At 36.6% G+C, this 17,256-nt stretch overlaps 2 protein-coding genes across 6 annotated transcripts in view; both read right to left on the bottom strand.

Annotated features, from left to right (window-relative positions):
* CLIP1 (CAP-Gly domain containing linker protein 1) overlaps nt 1–3,510 on the bottom strand; it is a 124,631-nt gene extending 121,121 nt beyond the window's left edge. For all 4 annotated transcript variants that reach the window (XM_077159726.1, XM_077159727.1, XM_077159725.1 and 1 more), the window contains exons 1-2: nt 3,402–3,510; nt 692–1,257 (exon numbers count right to left, since the gene is read on the bottom strand). In XM_077159726.1, coding sequence (XP_077015841.1) covers nt 692–1,257; nt 3,402–3,486 — 651 coding nt within the window. In that variant the 5' untranslated portion in view covers nt 3,487–3,510. The remainder of the gene's footprint in view (nt 1–691; nt 1,258–3,401) is intronic.
* The window catches only part of ZCCHC8 (zinc finger CCHC-type containing 8), a 91,819-nt gene continuing 78,049 nt past the window's right edge, over nt 3,487–17,256 (bottom strand). For both annotated transcript variants that reach the window (XM_077159729.1, XM_077159730.1), the window contains one exon: nt 3,487–3,596. The gene's annotated coding sequence lies outside the window, so the exon portion shown is untranslated. The remainder of the gene's footprint in view (nt 3,597–17,256) is intronic.

Raw genomic sequence — 17,256 nt, 5'->3', positions numbered from 1 at the left:
AAACAAACAAAAAAACAGCAAATACAGTCACTATGCTGTATATGCAGAGGCTCTAGAATACACAGCATGTCACCTTACACGTCATGTTTCCTGCTTATTACCAAAACTGAAACTAGGGTACATTTCCTTCTTTCTCCTAGATCTAAAGCTGATCATTTGTGGGGGAGGGGGGAGCGAGAGGGAGTGCATGGGCCCAAGGCTGATCATTTAAAAGACCCAGAAATTCTGAAATAATATCCCCAATTGAAATGAACATGTCTGAATTTTTCAAGGACATTTAAGGAAGCAAGAGCTTATTACACCCACACACATTCCCTAAAGCAACAACTAAAAAAACAGACAAAAAATTTACACTTTTATAAATTCCCCTGAGCCTTTTTTGTCAATAAATTTACCTTAATATTTACAAGTTATATGCTCAATGTTCTAACTAAACTGGTAGATAAAACTAGAGTCTGTCATTACAAATCTAAATTCTTCTATGTGCAAACTACAAAGCCAGTTTCTAATTTGTTGTATGTTTACTCATAACTGAACTAGATAATTTGGTTAATTATATTCTCTATAAATAACTGGCATCCCTGCCAAACAGCCTCTAAGCCAAGAAGCACTCCATGTGTGTATTTCAACCACTCATCAGGAATTATGTCACCACTTTATACAATAACCTCAGAAAAGTTTCCGGACTCACCAAAACTCTGTCTCCAATTTTGAGCTCTCTTTCTCCTTTCTTGATTGAGCCAGCTTCTGAAAGGTTGGAGATGGATTCACTGGCAGTTTTTGTAAGGTTGCTGATCTGAGCTGTAGTTGAAGGTTCCTTTGCTGTAGGCTGGGATGATTTCTGGGGAATATTTGAGGGGGGTGCTGGAGAGGGCGACACTATGCTGCTTGCAGAAATGGACAGAGGTGAAGTAGCTCTGGAAGCATGAGTCGTCTGTATGCCATTAGTTTCATCTTCTGCTTGTACCTTCCTTGATAACTTTGAAGGTCGGGTAAATATACCCTTTAAAGGTTCACACTGGAAATACCGAACTCCTGCCACTGAACCATCATTCTTGCCTATGGGTTCATCTAAAACAATCCCAGCCCATTGGCCTGGTGCAAACTGGGTTTCTCCAAGAAATTGGATAAATCCAGGCTTATTCCCATTCACCCAAACACGCTCTCCAACTCGAAAGTCATCCACAAATTCCTCTTGTGCCTCGGAGGATGGAGTGCTTGATACTTTTTCACTCGGAATTGTTTTTTCTACAGGAGCTATAACCGAAAACAGAAGAAACTTCACATTAAAGCAGACAATCTTAAAGGAAAACAAATTAGAGAAAGCAACAGTAACAGAAGTAGCCCACAACTCTTTTAGACAAAGATTTTTTTTCTTTTGGGTTTTTGTTTGTTTGTCTGAGCAAAAATGTATTACCATTTTCAATGAAATTAAGATTAGAAGAAGGCAAAGTAAAACAATGACCACCTAAAGCAAGATAAAATTAGTTCTTTCCCCAGAGTTCACAATATAGGTCTAATTTCATTCTTTACTACATCCGCACACCACCCCCATCCTAGCACATCAAGAGCAAACAGCCATTCAGAGCCACCATGGCAGGCTGTATTCCTATATTTGAGCGCCCAATTAAAGCTGACAAAACTAAGATCACTTAACCCTAAAAAATTCACAATTAAGCTTGATGACAAAGGGGATTCAGTGCTACAGCCCCTTAGGATTATTATTCCAAGACTGCCAAGTAAATCCTATTCATTTGCTTGCAGAGGTGAAAATCACAGCAAAGAAAAGAAGTAGCATCTGGCCCAGCTCCCTGTTAAGGTAATGAAACTTTGTGCAATAAAGACAGAAAATATGTTTTTCCAGAAATGTGATATTTACACTGAAAATTCATTTACATGTTCATCCAACAAATTTGTTGAATATCTAATTGTGAACTAAAAGTACTGTCAGTGATACTAAGTTTAATTAGCCATGAACTCTGGACTCAAGCATGCTAAGAGATCTGCATTAAAAATAAAAAAGGAACAATTCTAAAACATGAAAGGAAGGCTTCAACAAAGGGTTGGCATTTGAAGGGGTCTTAAAAAGAAACACGGTCTTTTGAGGGAAAGAAGAATAGGAAACACTTAGTTTCCACCTGATTTCCCAAAGGCTATAGAGTCCTCAACAAATATAATTCTTGAGAGCCCTTTGTTTTATCAGCAAAGCTTTCCCTCATCTAAGATGTTTTATGGTCTCTCTGAAAAGTGCTCCATTTTATTCTGATACATAAAATGCATTATAACTTGGATCGCTGCTGAATTACTAATTTGGCTGATAAATCATTCTATTAATATTCCTTCTAGCCTCCAGTATTTTAGAACAGCAAGAAAAAAAAATCTGAGATGTTACAATGGTAGCCCATGACAAACTCTGGGATTTGTTCTGTAACTATTGCTGAAGAGTGCTTTGAAAATTAATGTTTTTTTCTTTCTTTGCTTTGTATATATTATATTTTACAATTTTAAGAAGTTTAAAAAATGTATATTAACTTGAGATCTCTATTTATTTGACAAATCTATACTGAGCTCCTATTACTTGCCAGGCAATGGCCTGGGTATATGGGACAAAGGAACGGAAAAAAAAATCCAAAAACCGCACAAAGATCCTTGCCCCTCATGGAGAAACACTGAATGTCTTTAAGGAAAAACTTGAACAATGTTGACTTAATGTATTATGGTAAGCACCTGAACATCTGAAATGGCTGGCAATATAAGATATTTAATAGTATATAAATCACCTAAAAAGACAATAAAAGCAATTAGCAGATGTCCCCACCTCCTGTCTCTTTCACTGAAGGTCTTAGGTGTTCATTATAGTATGCCAAATGAAACAGTAAGAAGGAGGTGAAGACGAAGTGAGAAACATATTACTAAAGATAAAGGAGATGGGTTCATTTATAAAATGCTTCAAGAAGATTTCTCTCTTTAAGTTAGACTTGAAATATCATACTGCCTGCTTCCAGTGACCAACTTTCCAATTAGTATCACAATCTTTGAAGCAAGAGTAGTCTTTGTTTTCTCTATATATCCCTAAACCCCAAGAAGGAATGTCCTGATGAGTTCAGGGAGACATCTGAGGGGGGAAAAACTAAAGAAATATCTTAAGATTGTAACAATCAAATACTGAAGTTACTTAAGTGGAAAACTAATAAGGCACCTATTTTTTAATTAAAAATCAATTAAATAATTTTACTAAGATTTCTAGATATAAATTCTAAGTTTCTCAAAACTTTTTTCAAATATTTCCAGGAATATGAGTTCTCATAAGATCTTTTTTTTTTAATTTTCCAATTGAGGTCTTTATATTTTATTATAATTTATTGGCTACTAAGGCAAAACATAAAGCGAGAGTCTATTACCAGCAGCAGGTGTCTTCAAGGCTGTGCTTCCAGGCTTAAGGATTTTAGAAGGGGCCTTCAGTCCACTTGGTTTTAGCATACTCATTTTCTTTAATATATCAGAGCTGTTTTTCCTTGGCCTGCTGTCACTATCTTTCTCCAACCATTGATACAACTGTGGATGTTCCTATAAGTGAATTCAGTTTCAGGTTAAATCTGCAGAGAGAAAAATATAAAAAGATTTTAGAATCTAAAGTAGGAAGAAATAACAGTTATTATAAGAAACTCTCATAATCTAAACTTTTCCTTATAGATGATAATAAACCATCTCCACACTGAACCTAGGAACCTAGAAAACTCTGAATACTAAAAATACAATGATGCAGCCAAAATGGATTTTAACGTAATTTATTATCCTGAAGACAAGTAGTTCAGTTTTGCAATATATATTCATTTTGCTTTTTGGTATATAACATTATGAACTCAGTAGTATAGTACCTAAAATTACAATCCACAGATGAAGGTTCAGAAACATTCGCACCAAATATAACAGCGAGAGAGAGAAGGAGGGGCTTTCAGTTTTTATTATCTCTTTTCATTACCACAAGTCTGTACTGTCTATTTTTAAAAGCCACTGAATTATGCAACTAATCATTTAAAAGACACATACCCTAAAGGAGAAGGGCTCACATACTATAAAACCATATCTGGAAAAGTGCTTACAGAAATCATCCTTGCTTTGCCTAGAGAAACACAATATACTTCAAGAGAGACCTTGGGATTCTGGAATAGGGGAAAACATTTCCAGACACAATATCAAAAAAAAGAACAATCTGCTCAAAGAGAAATATGTTGTTATTTATCAGCTCAGTCAAATGACTGCATTCTGCACTTTTCTCCGCTGGTAAGGCTTGACTGATAAGCACAGACCTCTTCCCGTCATCGTCTCTCATAGGCAGGGGCCAGCACTAGCAAACAAATCTCATCACAGATGATGGAGAAACCTCCTACAGCCGTTGCAGTTGGATGAACAGTGGCCCCCCACTATTAGCAGCTAGTGTGTCCCCCCAAACCTTGTGACTGGCATATATTCAGGAGGTATAATTGTTAATTTTAAATTCTGAGATACTGAGCTGTTTTTATATAACATGGTTTTTCCCAGAAACTTTGGGTATTTATGTGACACCTGAGACTCAGAGTCAGAGCTCTGAATCTATGAAAGTCAGCAGCACCCCATTCAGGAACTGTTTTAAAAATTGGAAAAGGGATCAGACACCCAGTAGAGGTATAATTGAACCTGATCTGGATGTGACTAAGGTATATCAGAATACAGGGTAAAGGATGATATCATCCATATTTTAAAACTTCAACTTCTGTGTGAGATTAAAGGGAGAAATGTTTATTTGGTATAAAATTTATATTTCAGGTAGTGCATTTCCTAATTTAACTTGCATGGTCAGTTTAGCAGAACAACATAAGTAGAGGAAATCTTGAATAGGGCATGAGATTTTATTGGTTTCTCCAGGTTAGTGTGATGCTCCAATAAATCCCAGAATGATGTGGACAGTGAATAAAAATCATTTGAAAAGTCCCCTTAGGGGAATTGGAGAAAGGGGGAAAGATTCAACTTTCCCACTTGTCAAATTTCTGATACTCTCACAAGCAGCAGGGACAATCAAATCAATAGGCTGAAGAATCTTGGGGTTCACCCCTATGAAACTTATTCCTGCAAAGGATAGGCTAAGCCTACATAAAATTAGACCTGAGAGTCACCCCCAGATGTGGCCTCTTTTGTTGCTCAGATGTGGCCTCTCTCTCTAAGCCGACACAGCAAGTGAACCCACTGCCATCCCTACTACATGGGACATGACTTCCAGGGGTATAAATCTCCCTGGCAACGTGGAACAGAAATCCTATGAAGAGCAGAGACCCAGCAACAAGAGATTGAAAAAATCTTCTTGACCAAAACAGGCAAGAGAGAAATGAGAAAAAATAAAGTGTCAGTGGCTGAGAGATTTCAGAGTTGAGGGTTATCCTGGAGGTTATTCTTACACATCATATAGATATCCCTTTTCAGTTTAGGATGTATTTGAGTGGCTAAAGGGAAGTACCTGAAACTGCAGAGCTGTGTTCCAGTAGCTTTGTTTCTTGAAGATGACTGTATAATCATATAACTTTTACAATGTGACTGTGTGATTTGCGAAAATCTTACGTCTGATGCTTCTTTTATCTAGGGTATGGACAGATGAGTAAAAAATATAGAAAAAAATTAACAAATAATAGGAGGAACAAAAGGTTAAAATAAATTGGGTAGAAGGAAATACTGGTGGTCAATGAGAGGGAGGGGTAAGGGATATGGTATGTATGAGTTATTTCTTTTATCATCTTATTTCTTTTTCTGGAGGGATACAAATGATCTAAAAAATGATCATGGTGATGAATACACAACTATGTGACGATATTGTGAGCCACTGATTGTACACCATGTATAGAATGTTTGTATGTTAAGAGTATTTTGTGTTTGTATGTTGTTTCATCAATAAAAATATCAAAAAACAACCTGTGACTGTGACCTTATTTGAAAAAAGGGTCTTTGCTGATATGATTAAGTTAAAGATCCAGAAATAAGATCATTCTAGATTACTCCTGTGGGCCCTATTTCAATGAAAAGTGTTCTTACAAGAAAAGAATAGAGGATAAGGCCATGTGAAGATGGAAGAAGAGACTGAAGTGAGGCATCTACAAGCCAAGAGGCACCAAGGACAGCTGATAGAAGCCACAGAAGCCACGAGACAGGCAAGGAACAGATTCTCCCTCACAGAACGAACCAAACCTACCATACCTTAACTTCAGACTTCTAGTTTCCAGAACTGTGAGAGGACAAATTTATGTTGTTTTAAGCCACCAAGCTTGTAGTAATTCGTTATAACAATCCTAAAAAACGAATACAGCCAGGTTAAGTTTTTATATTTAAATATAATCACACGGAATGGAAATCAAACCAAGACAGATGCCTCATTATCCTCACTGCATAGATTTCCCATGGTTCTTGAGAGGGTGCAAAATGGTACACGGATGTTTTTAAAAATACCTAGGTAAACTGTGTGGTTTGGGGGAGATTCTGACTAACAGAAAAAGAACTACTGTTTACTTGAAGACAGTGCAGGCCAATCCAGACTATTAAAAGGAAATTTCCAGGCAGGCTCCTCACTGCCATGAGTGATGAAGGAGAGCAGGATGGGAGGAGAAATCTATTGTCAGGTCAGGTGGTTCTGATTCAGTCAGATGTGAAACTACTGCTTTACTGTCAGACACTTACCATACACTGCTTAAAATTTTCAAGCAGTTACTTGGTCCTACTACTGCTTAGGACAAATAGAAGAGACTGGATAAACTTCCTCTAAACTCAGCTGAGATAGGCCTATTACATATAAAAAGAAGATTTGAGGATTACAGATAGACTAAGGGCGGAAATTACCCTCCAGCCTTGATATGTCTTCCCTTACTCTACACCCTGGTCCAACAACATAATGTGACATGGGTCAGGTAAATAACAACACAACAGATGAAGAAAACAAAATGGCCCTAGAAAAATTGTTATGGTAACGAGAAGAATGGATGAAGTACTCTTTAAAATAATTCACTCCGGCCAAATAGTGAATTCTCAGGCTCAGGTCAAAAACTCCCTACAGAGAAATTTCAAAAACTATCATAATGAACAACTCGGCTAACTAAACAAGTCTCAGTCAGTTTCAAACCTTGCATCCCAACATCAAAAACTCAGCAAAATCTTTGTAGGTTTGTCCAGAGTGATGGCCCAATAAATCCCAGAGTGATATGAATAGTGAATAAGAATAAGTATTTGCAGAGTCCCGTTGGGCGAATGGCAAGAAAGGGGGAAAATTCAACTTTCCCAAGTTGAATTCTTGATATTCTCACAAGTAGTGGGGACAACCAAAGCAATAGGCTGAGCATTCAATGTTGGGGTTTATTCATATGAAACTTATCCCCTCAAAGGATAGGCTAAGCCTACTTAAAATTAAGCCTAAGAGTCACCCCCAAGAGAACCTCTTTTGTTGCTCAGATGTGGCCCCTCTCTCTCAGCCAACACGACAAACAAACTTACTGCCCTACCCCTCTCTATGTAGGATATGACTCCCAGGGGTGTGGACCTTCCTGGCAACGTGGGACAAAAATCCTAGAATGATGGGACTCAGCATCAAGGGATTGAGAAAACTTTCTTGACCAAAAGGGGGAAGAGAGAAACGAGACAAAATAAAGTATCAATGGCTAAGAGATTTCAGAGTTGAGAGGTTATCCTGGAGGTTATTCTTACACATTATATAGGTATCACCTTTTTAGTTAAGGTATATTGGAGAAGCTGGAGGGAAGTGCCTAAAAATGAAGAGCTGTGTTCTAGCAGCCATGTTTCTTAAAGATGATTGCATAATGATATAGCTTTCGCAATGTGACTGTGTGATTGTGAAAATCCTGTGTCTGATGCTCCTTTTGTCTATGGTATAGAGAGATGAGTAAAACATATGGAATAAAAATAAATAATGGGGGAACAAATATTAAAATAAATTTAGTAGACTGAAATGCTAGTGATCAATGAAAGGGAGTGTAAGGGGTATAGAAAAAATACGGAAAACAAAGGCTAAAATATATTGGGTAGATGAAAATATTAGCAGTCAATGAGAGGGAGGGGTAAGGGGTATGGTATGTATGAGATTTTTCTTTTTCCTTTTTATTTCATTTCTGAATTGATGCAAATGTTCTAAGAAATGACCATGGTGATGATATTGTGAGTTTTTTATTTATATACCAAGAATGGAATGGTCATATGGTAAGAATGTTTGTGCTTGTAGGTTATGTTTAAAAAAAATTTTTTTATTAAAAAAAAAAACACCTCAGCAAAATCTGATCATGTAAAAGCCTCTGCTTAAGACTCATAGAAAACATGTGGTTATTATGAACCTAAGAATGATTATTATGCTGGTTTGAAACTGCTGTGTATCCCAGAAAAGCCATGTTCTTTAACCCTGATTCAGTACTGCTAGGTGGGATATTTTTTATTATATTGTTTCCATGGAGATGTGACCCACCCAATCGTGGGTGGGACTTTAATTAGGTGGTTTCCATGGAGATGCATTTCTATCCATTCAAGGTGGGGTTGCTCACTGGAGTCCTTTAAGAGGGAACCATTTTGGAAAAACCTTTAGAGCCCACACAGCCAGAGACCTTTGGAGATGAAGAAAGAAAATGCCCCAGGGGAAGTTGTTTGAAATGAGAAACCAAACAACTTGCCTTCCTAGCTGACAGAGGTGTTCTAGACGAATCAGCCTTTCTTTGGAGTTAAGGTATCTTTTTCTCTATGCCTTAGTTAGGACATTTCTATGGCTTTACAACTGTGAACTCGCAACTTAAAAAATTACCTTTATAAAAGCCATTCCATTTCTGGTATACTGCAAATTCCGGCAGCTTTAGCAAAACAAAACAAACATAAATTCTATTCTATGACTGTTGTTGTCTTTGTCAGCCTATCTGAGCTCCTTGACTCTCAAAGCAGGTAAATGTAACCAAAATTTAATGAAAGAGGAAAATCTAGGCTATTTCAATAAAAGAATTAGAAGCAATGACACCAATGTTGGTTTCTGAAATCTTTCAACTTAATTTTCTTCTTTATGCATTATTAATGAATGACATGTCAGTTTTGCTTAAAAATCAATCCACTGAGAAACTAAAGATCAAAGTCTTGGTCATGATACCCACAAAACATAATGACCAAGAAGCAACATCTCTACATAATGCTCTGAGGTCAGAAAACATGATGCTGAGACTAATCAATTAAAAAAAAAAAAGCCAAAAAAAGAAAAAAGAAACTCTTGCCTCACTAATAAGCTGAGCATATTTGAATTTTTGATGTTTGTATTCACTGAATCAAAAGCCTTGGGCCCAAAGTAGACAAACCACCCTTTTCTCTCCCTACTCTTCCAAAATGTAAAGGCCATAACACAGAGAACTTTTAATTTAGAAAGAATGTATATGCATATCATTATCCCATCTGAGTCTTATAAATCTATGGATTGACTATTACTACTATGCCTTCTTAAGAAATGAAGAAATGCCTCAGAAATAAAGATATTTCCTCATTTGTTAAAGACCTGCCTAAGGTCATTCTGCTAAGAAGCAGAGATTTGAACATAGGTACTGTATTCTAAAGTCCAAGCTCTTTTCATTAAATCTAATATTCAAACTCAGGAGATAACCACATGCTAAGAATGAAAACATTAGTACTACTACTAGCAAATAGACCAACATATGTGTGCTAGTTTGAAATGATGTATGTACCCTAGAAAAGCCATGTTTAATCCTAATCCCATTTTGTAAAGGCAGCCATTTCTTCTAATCCCTATTCAGCATTGTATGTTTGAAATTGTAATTAGATCGTCTCCCTGGAGATGTGATTTAATCAAGAGTGGTTGTTAGGCTGGATTAGGTGATGACACGTCTCCACCCATTTGGGTGGGTCTTGGTTAGTTTCTGAAGTCCTATAAAAGAGGAAACATTTTGGAGAAAGAGAGAGATTCAGAGAGAGCAGAGCAGAATAACATAGCCATGAGAAGCAGAGTCCACCAGCCAGTGACCTTTGGAGGTAAAGAAGGAACATGCCTCCTAGGGAGCTTCATGAAACAGGAAGCCAGGAGAAGAAGCTAGCAGATGATGCCGTGCTCACCATGTGCCCTTCCAGATGAAAGAGGAACCCTGACCATGTTCACCATGTGCCATTCCAGATAAGAGAGAAATTCTGATTGTGTTTGCTATGTGCCCTTCCACTTGAGAAAGAAACCCTGAACTTCATCGGCCTTCTTGAACCAAGGTATCTTTCCCTGGATAGATTGGATATTTCTATAGACTTGCTTTAATTGGGACATTTTCTCAGCCTCAGAACTGTAAACTACCAACTTACTAAATTCCCCTTTTTAAAGGCCATTCTGTTTCTGGTATATTGCATTCCAACAGCTAGCAAACTAGAACAAGTAGCAAGGGGTCAAAGGACAAGAGGTAGGTCAGAGTGAGAAGCTTGAAACTGAGATTTCAGAGATGAGATCTGTATAAGGTTTGATCACAGGATATACCTGGGAGGCTAGGAGTTGAAGAGATAATTGGGAAGACTACTGAAGTCTATGAATAAGAGGAGTAGCAAGTTTGATAGTGAAAAGAAAGTGAAAGTTTTAAAGGAATGGAGGGAAAGAGACCGAGGTCAGTGGAGGATGGAAGAGCTTCAAAGGTGCTGGAGTTTTTGAAGGATGAAAAAGCAGTTTAAAGCATCAATGGGAAGCAGCAAGGTCAACTACCGTACCACCTGGCTGTGATGTGGGCCCATGAGAGAGCTGCAGGGGAAACAATGTCTTCCTGGGCCAGCCAAGTTCCAGATAAGGCAAGAAGGGGAAGAGAATGTTCAGAAAGGAATGTTGGTAACATATAGATAAAAGTTTAATGATCACAAACTTGAATTACAGAAGACAGAGTTAAAGAGTTTGAGAGGGAGAATAGGAAATAAAGAAGTAGCCTCAATTAGCAGAGAAACCCACCGGTACAGGAATGGAAGTTTAAGTTATAAAATAATCTATCCTATATTGTAATTAAGAGGTAGAGTATTCATGAATAAAGCAGCCAAAACATAACCAGTCTAAATGAAAATAACCAATGAAAAATAACAGTATGTTTTGTAATAATCAGTTACTTCAAATTCCACTGAAATTCAATGATATTGGTAATGTCTAATTTCTTAAGTTGGATGGGAGGTACATATGTGCTTGATTTACCTTCATTATTTTAAAATTTATAGTAGACCAAACCCACATTTATTTTGCATGAATGCTTTAATAATATCAAACATGAAAATACATCAAATTAAAGAAAGATGATGAAGTATTGCCAAATTGAAAAGAAGTGTAGTCCAAGAATCTAGAAAAAAGGGTGGGGGGATGGTTAAAAGGAAAATATCTATTTCCCTGACACTAAGAAACTTTTTCCAGAAAGGACATGGTGGGAGCAGGTACACTGCTATTATGGAGAAGAGTGAGTTAAGACTGCAAATGATAAAAACAAGCATTAATCTCAGATACAACTTTGGTTTCTAACTGCAACAAAGGGAAACAGCATCTTTTTGGCATTTATCTCACAAACACACAAAGTTATATTTATAAACTACAATCGATCAGGTTTGTCAGTAAAAGAGTTTGATTTGCAAGCTACATTAACCACCTTTTCATGGAACAAAGAATAACTGACAAACTATGGTTACTCAGACTATATTCAGACCAAAAAATACCCACAAAACTTCTAGAAGAAACTACAGGGAAACATCTTCAAGATCTAGTAATAGGCGGTAGCTTCTTAAACTTTACACCTAAAGCACAAGTAGAGAAAGAAAAAATTAGACAAATGGGAACTCCTTAAGCTTAAGAGTTTCCGTGCCTCAAAGGACTTGGTCAAAAAAGTGAACAGGTAAGCCAGCACAATAGGAAAAAATATTTGGAAACCAATATTGGATAAAGGCTTGATATCTTATATACAAATAGAAATTATATAGCTCAACAAAAAAAGAACAAAGAACCCAATTATATAATGGGCAGAGGATATGAACAGACATTTTTCTGAAAAGCAAATACAGATGACTAAAAATCACATAAAGAGATGCTCATTTTCACTAGCTGTAAGTGAAATACAAATTAAGATGACAATGAAATATCACCTCACACTTATAGGAATGGCTGCTATTAAACAAACAGATAACTACAAATGTTGGAGAAGATGTAGAGAAATTGGAACACTTATCCACTATTGGTGGGAATGTATAATGATGCAGATGCTGTGGAAGACAGCTTGGCAATTCCTCAGAAAGCTAAATATTGAGTTATTCTATGACCTGGCAATATAAATACTTGGTATATACCCAGAAGAACTGAAAGCAGTGACACAACAGATATTTGCATACCGATGTTCATAGTGGCACTATTTACAATTGTCAAAAGCTGGAAACATTCCAAGTGCCCATCAACAGACGAGTTGATAAACAAAATGTGATACATACATATGATGGAATAGTATGCAAAAGTGAGATGAAAAAAGGTCCAAAGCATATGACAGCATGGACCTTGAAGACATAATGCTGAATGAAATAAGTCAGACACAAAGGGACAGATGCTGTATGATTTTGCTATTATGACTGTGGTAAAGGTAATCTCAGAAATTATACTGCAGAATATAGCAGACTTATACAAAACCTAGACAAAAGCTAGAGATGGCGGGAAAAGCTACCCAATGAGGTTGAACCTAAATGCAAGGGAACAGACAGAAGTGATGGTAACTAATTAGTGGGGTTATAAGTAATATTACCATATTGAAGGTGAATATGATTGAAAGGGGATGTATAGTGCCATGTATAGCACTGATTAAATCTAAAATTATAAGTAAGTTCTCAAATAAACTATTTCAAAAGTTCGATAGTGGACAAAGATTTAATAATAGAATATATTATGGGGGAAAACTAAAAATGCAGGCTATGGCCAATAGTGAACAAGAAGACATAAACAGTATCACAGCATTACTAGGTGCAATGAAAAGGGATAGTTTTGATTTGATAGTCAGGGATGCTGTGTTTATTCATTCTTTGTCATTATGGAACAATGAAAATTGCCTAAAGTTGAGAGTGCTACTGATTGTACAAGTGCGGATAATGTAAGACATGGTTTGTTTATTTTGGACATCAACCACAATGCCCAATAGATTGAGGGAGCCGAAGAGTACAACGGCTGAGAAGCAGAATGGTGAACTGTGATACATTTAAATGATGGAATATGGTGTGGCTACAAAAGGAAGGATGTCAAAAGGCATGCAATGAACTGAAAAAACCTTGGGGACAATGTATTGCGTACAATAAGCCAGAAACAAAAGAACAGATATGCTAATGTCTCTTTCAGAAACTACTTATAAGAAAATTGGAACCTAGATTGTAAGCCCTTTCAGCAGCCACACTCAGTCTGAAGTCGCAAAAGTATTTCTAGATCCTGAGACACTGAACTGTATGTGCATCAGCTGGTATTTCCCTGGAAATCTGAATAACTCTGTGATACCTACGGCCCAGAAATGGGGTGCTATAGCTCTTAAAGTTAGCGTAGCTATATATAATAACAGGTAAAATAACTGAAAAAAGAGATCAGACCTCAATTAGAGTAAAAATGAAGCCAATTTGGCTGGGTCTCACTTAGGTAAATCAGAATACAGGGTAAAAGATGACAGTATACGGACTTTAGACCTTCACCTACTATATGAGGGCAAAAGCCTAAATTTTCAGTAACACATAATCTAAATCTTGGATAGCTCATTTAGACAAACTGAACTCCTGGAGTTCAGAACGGGAATGAGACCTTGTAATTCTATACAGCTCAACGTAACACCAGGATACATCTCAGAATATAGGGGCTAATAATGAAAAAGAATTGGATTACGACAGAAATAAAAGGCTTCATGGGCAAGGCAGAACTAGAAAGGGGGCTTAAAGAAAAGTGTACAGCATGGTATAAGCACTGGAGTCAAGATTTTTTTAAAGAGTGAGAGAAAAAACTTCAGAAAAGGAGACAGCCACAAACAAAGGAAGAACAAATGCATACAGGATATGAAAGAAACAGTGCTCAGTTCGGCTAACGCTGGAAGATTGTTCTTTTTTTTTTTAAGGATTACAGAAAAATCATGCATAAAGTACTGAGTTCCCATATATCCCCTCACACACACATACAAACACAGTTCTCCCTATTGACATTGTGCATTCCTGTGGTACCTTTGTTACAAATGAAGCAATGCTATAATAATTATACTATTAACTATAATCCATAGTTAATATCAATGCTCACTTTGTGTTGTGCAGTTCTATTTTTTTTGTAATTATTTTCATTCTGATAACATATACAAAACCTAAAATTTCCCATTTTAATCACTTTCAAGTATATAATTCAGTGCTGTTAATTATGTTCACAATGTTGTGTTACCATCACCACCATCCATTGCCAAATTACTTTTCCATCACCCCAAACAGAAACTCTGCACCAATTAAACAGTAACACCCCAGTCCCACCCCTGCCCCTGGTAACCTGTATTCCAATTTCTGACTCAATTAATTTGCATATTCTAATTATTTCATATATGTGAGATCATGGGATATTTTTCCTACACTGGAAGATTCTTATAGAAAAGTTATAAGAAATCAAACAAGGGTAAATTGGAAAACTCTAAAGAGCCTTAGAGATCAAGATAAATTTACTATGATCAACTTTTACTTGCTTTTCACTTCAAATGAAAACCTTTACTTCAAGATTTGACTACTATAAAATGAAAGATGTCCAGTTTTCCCTTTAAGCCCTCCATTTATTTTATTTTAGTAATCATAATCTCCCACCATTATCAAGCAAAGATTAAAACTGACTGGCTCAGATGTGGCCTCACTCTCTCTAAGCCCAACTCTGTAAGTGAAATCATTGCCCTTCCCATTATGTGGGACATGACATCCAGGGCTGAAAATATCTCTGATGGCGTGGCAGTGACTCCCAGGGATGAGTCTGGCCCTGGCACCGTGGGATCTACAATTTCATCCTGACCAAAAGGAGGAAAAGAAGTGTAACTAATAAAGTATCAGTGGCTGGGAAACTTCAAATAGAGTAGAGAGGCTACTCTGGAGGTCACTCTTACACAAGCTTCAGTTAGACATTGCTACCTATCATAACTTGCCAAATCCCAACCAAAACCATTCCAGCCAATTCTAAAGAACACCTAGGGCAATATATAAAATTCTACAAGGTTCTATGCATTAGGGTAACTTTCCAGAAACCTACAACCTCCAGATGGGTCCCTGGACTAGGTAAGTCCTGAAACCTAGAGGACCCAGCCTCTCCAGAACATCAGCTAGTTCCATCTCCCTACCCTATGCTGCTGATAGCCCCTTCAAACAAGAAAAAGTTAGAACAGCCATAGCTCAAATATCCCTAAAGAGAGGGACAGAAAGATCAAAGGTAATGGTGGAGTTATACAGAGAAGGTAGGTTTTAACAAATGAATATGATTGCTGAATCATTCAACTGGTATTTCCTTTAGTCTCCAGTATCTTAGAGTAGCTAGAAGTAAAAACCTAAAATTGTGGCATTGTAACCCATACCGAACCCTGAAATCTGTTCTACAACTAACTGCTGGGCTGTGCTTTGAAATTTATTGCTTTTTTGTATCTATGTTATTTTTCATTTAAAAAAAAAAAAAGAAAGAAAGAAATACTGTGGGTCAATGAGGAAGGGGTAAGGGATATAGGATGTATGGGGTTTTTTTCTTTTTAGTTTTTTCCTGGAGTAATGAAGATGTTCAAAAAATAATCATAGTGAAGAATACACAACTATGTGATGATTTTGTGAGCCACTGATTGTATATGGTTGGACTGTATGTGTGTAGATATTTTTCAATAAAAATATTGAAAAAAAAAGATTAAAACCAAGGGTTGGCAGCCTTTTCATAGTTTTCATTCACCCCAACCTTCGGTGCAGATAACAGGTGATGCTGCCAGGGCAAGTCTTAAATTCCAGGGAAGAGCCATGAGCAACAAAAGTTAAAGATTAAAATGCTAATACAAAAAGAAGGTTCTCATTTTAAATTCTTTGGGTAACACCTTAGCAAGGATAACCTAGGAAAGATTTACAGATTAGATACTACTAAGCAGGAAAGACAAATTCCAATCTTTTAGTATTCAGCCCGGGAAACTGAATATATCTTGCCTTGGAAATTTTTGGTATTTTGCCATAAAGTGCTCAGACCAGTGTGTAAATCAGATTGAAAGCTAAATATTCTAGATCTGCACTGTGCAGTATGGTAGTCACTAGCCACGTGCTATTTAAACCTAACTTTAAATTCTCTTAAAATAAAAATTAAAAATTCATTTCTTCAATCACACTAGCCGTATTTCAAGTGCTCAACAGTCACAGCACAGCATATGGAACAATTTTCTTATTGCATAAAGTTCCATTGGACAGTACTGTTTCTAAACCTTCTCCATTTAGGAAAGGTTTATGTTCTAAAATTAACAATGTCCTTCAAAGTGACCACCTGTTGAAATTATAAGTTATTTTAACAATACTGCCTTGGAGCAAACAAACAAAAATAGCTCCTCTTTTATAAGGAACTTCAAAGGAAATGTTTAAGTTGTACTTTATGGGCTGTCCAAGATGATGGTGACCAACTCGGTCTCTCAATATTCACTCTGAAACACTCTACAACATCCAAGTAAGAGATATAATTGAAATGGAACACATTTGAATAGAATGTAAACTAGCTGTTTACAAAATCTGAATCAACAATCCTCAAAAGGGTGGGCAACAGAGGCTCAGTGGCAGAGTTCTTGCCTGCCATGTCAGAGACCAGGTTCAATTTCCAGCGCCTGCCCATATTTAAAAAAAAAACCAAAACACTCAAAAATATAAAGATTCACAACTACTGAGCATAACAGAAATGTTCATCCAAGGCTTGTAAGGCAATTCCAAAAGTTCGAAAAATTATTAAAAGCTGTATGTCATAAATGAATAGCCCCTCTCCAGATGAAAAAACTTAGGTGGCAGGTATGTTCTGAGGCATTTTTTCATTTATTTTTAAGTCAATCACATTATTTTATACTGTCACTTTCCAAAATACAATATATATACCTATATACTAACCTCTGAATTCTATATTTACACCACTGACTGATACTATAGCTACAATATTTTTTCTAGTCAAACCTGTAAAATGTTTATCTCTAGAACCTGACAACTTACTTCTGAACAGTCAAAACCAGCACTAAT

Source organism: Tamandua tetradactyla, chromosome 5 (genome assembly GCF_023851605.1).
Source record: "Tamandua tetradactyla isolate mTamTet1 chromosome 5, mTamTet1.pri, whole genome shotgun sequence".
NCBI lineage: Eukaryota > Metazoa > Chordata > Mammalia > Pilosa > Myrmecophagidae > Tamandua > Tamandua tetradactyla.
This window is presented reverse-complemented; position numbering and strand designations above follow the sequence as displayed.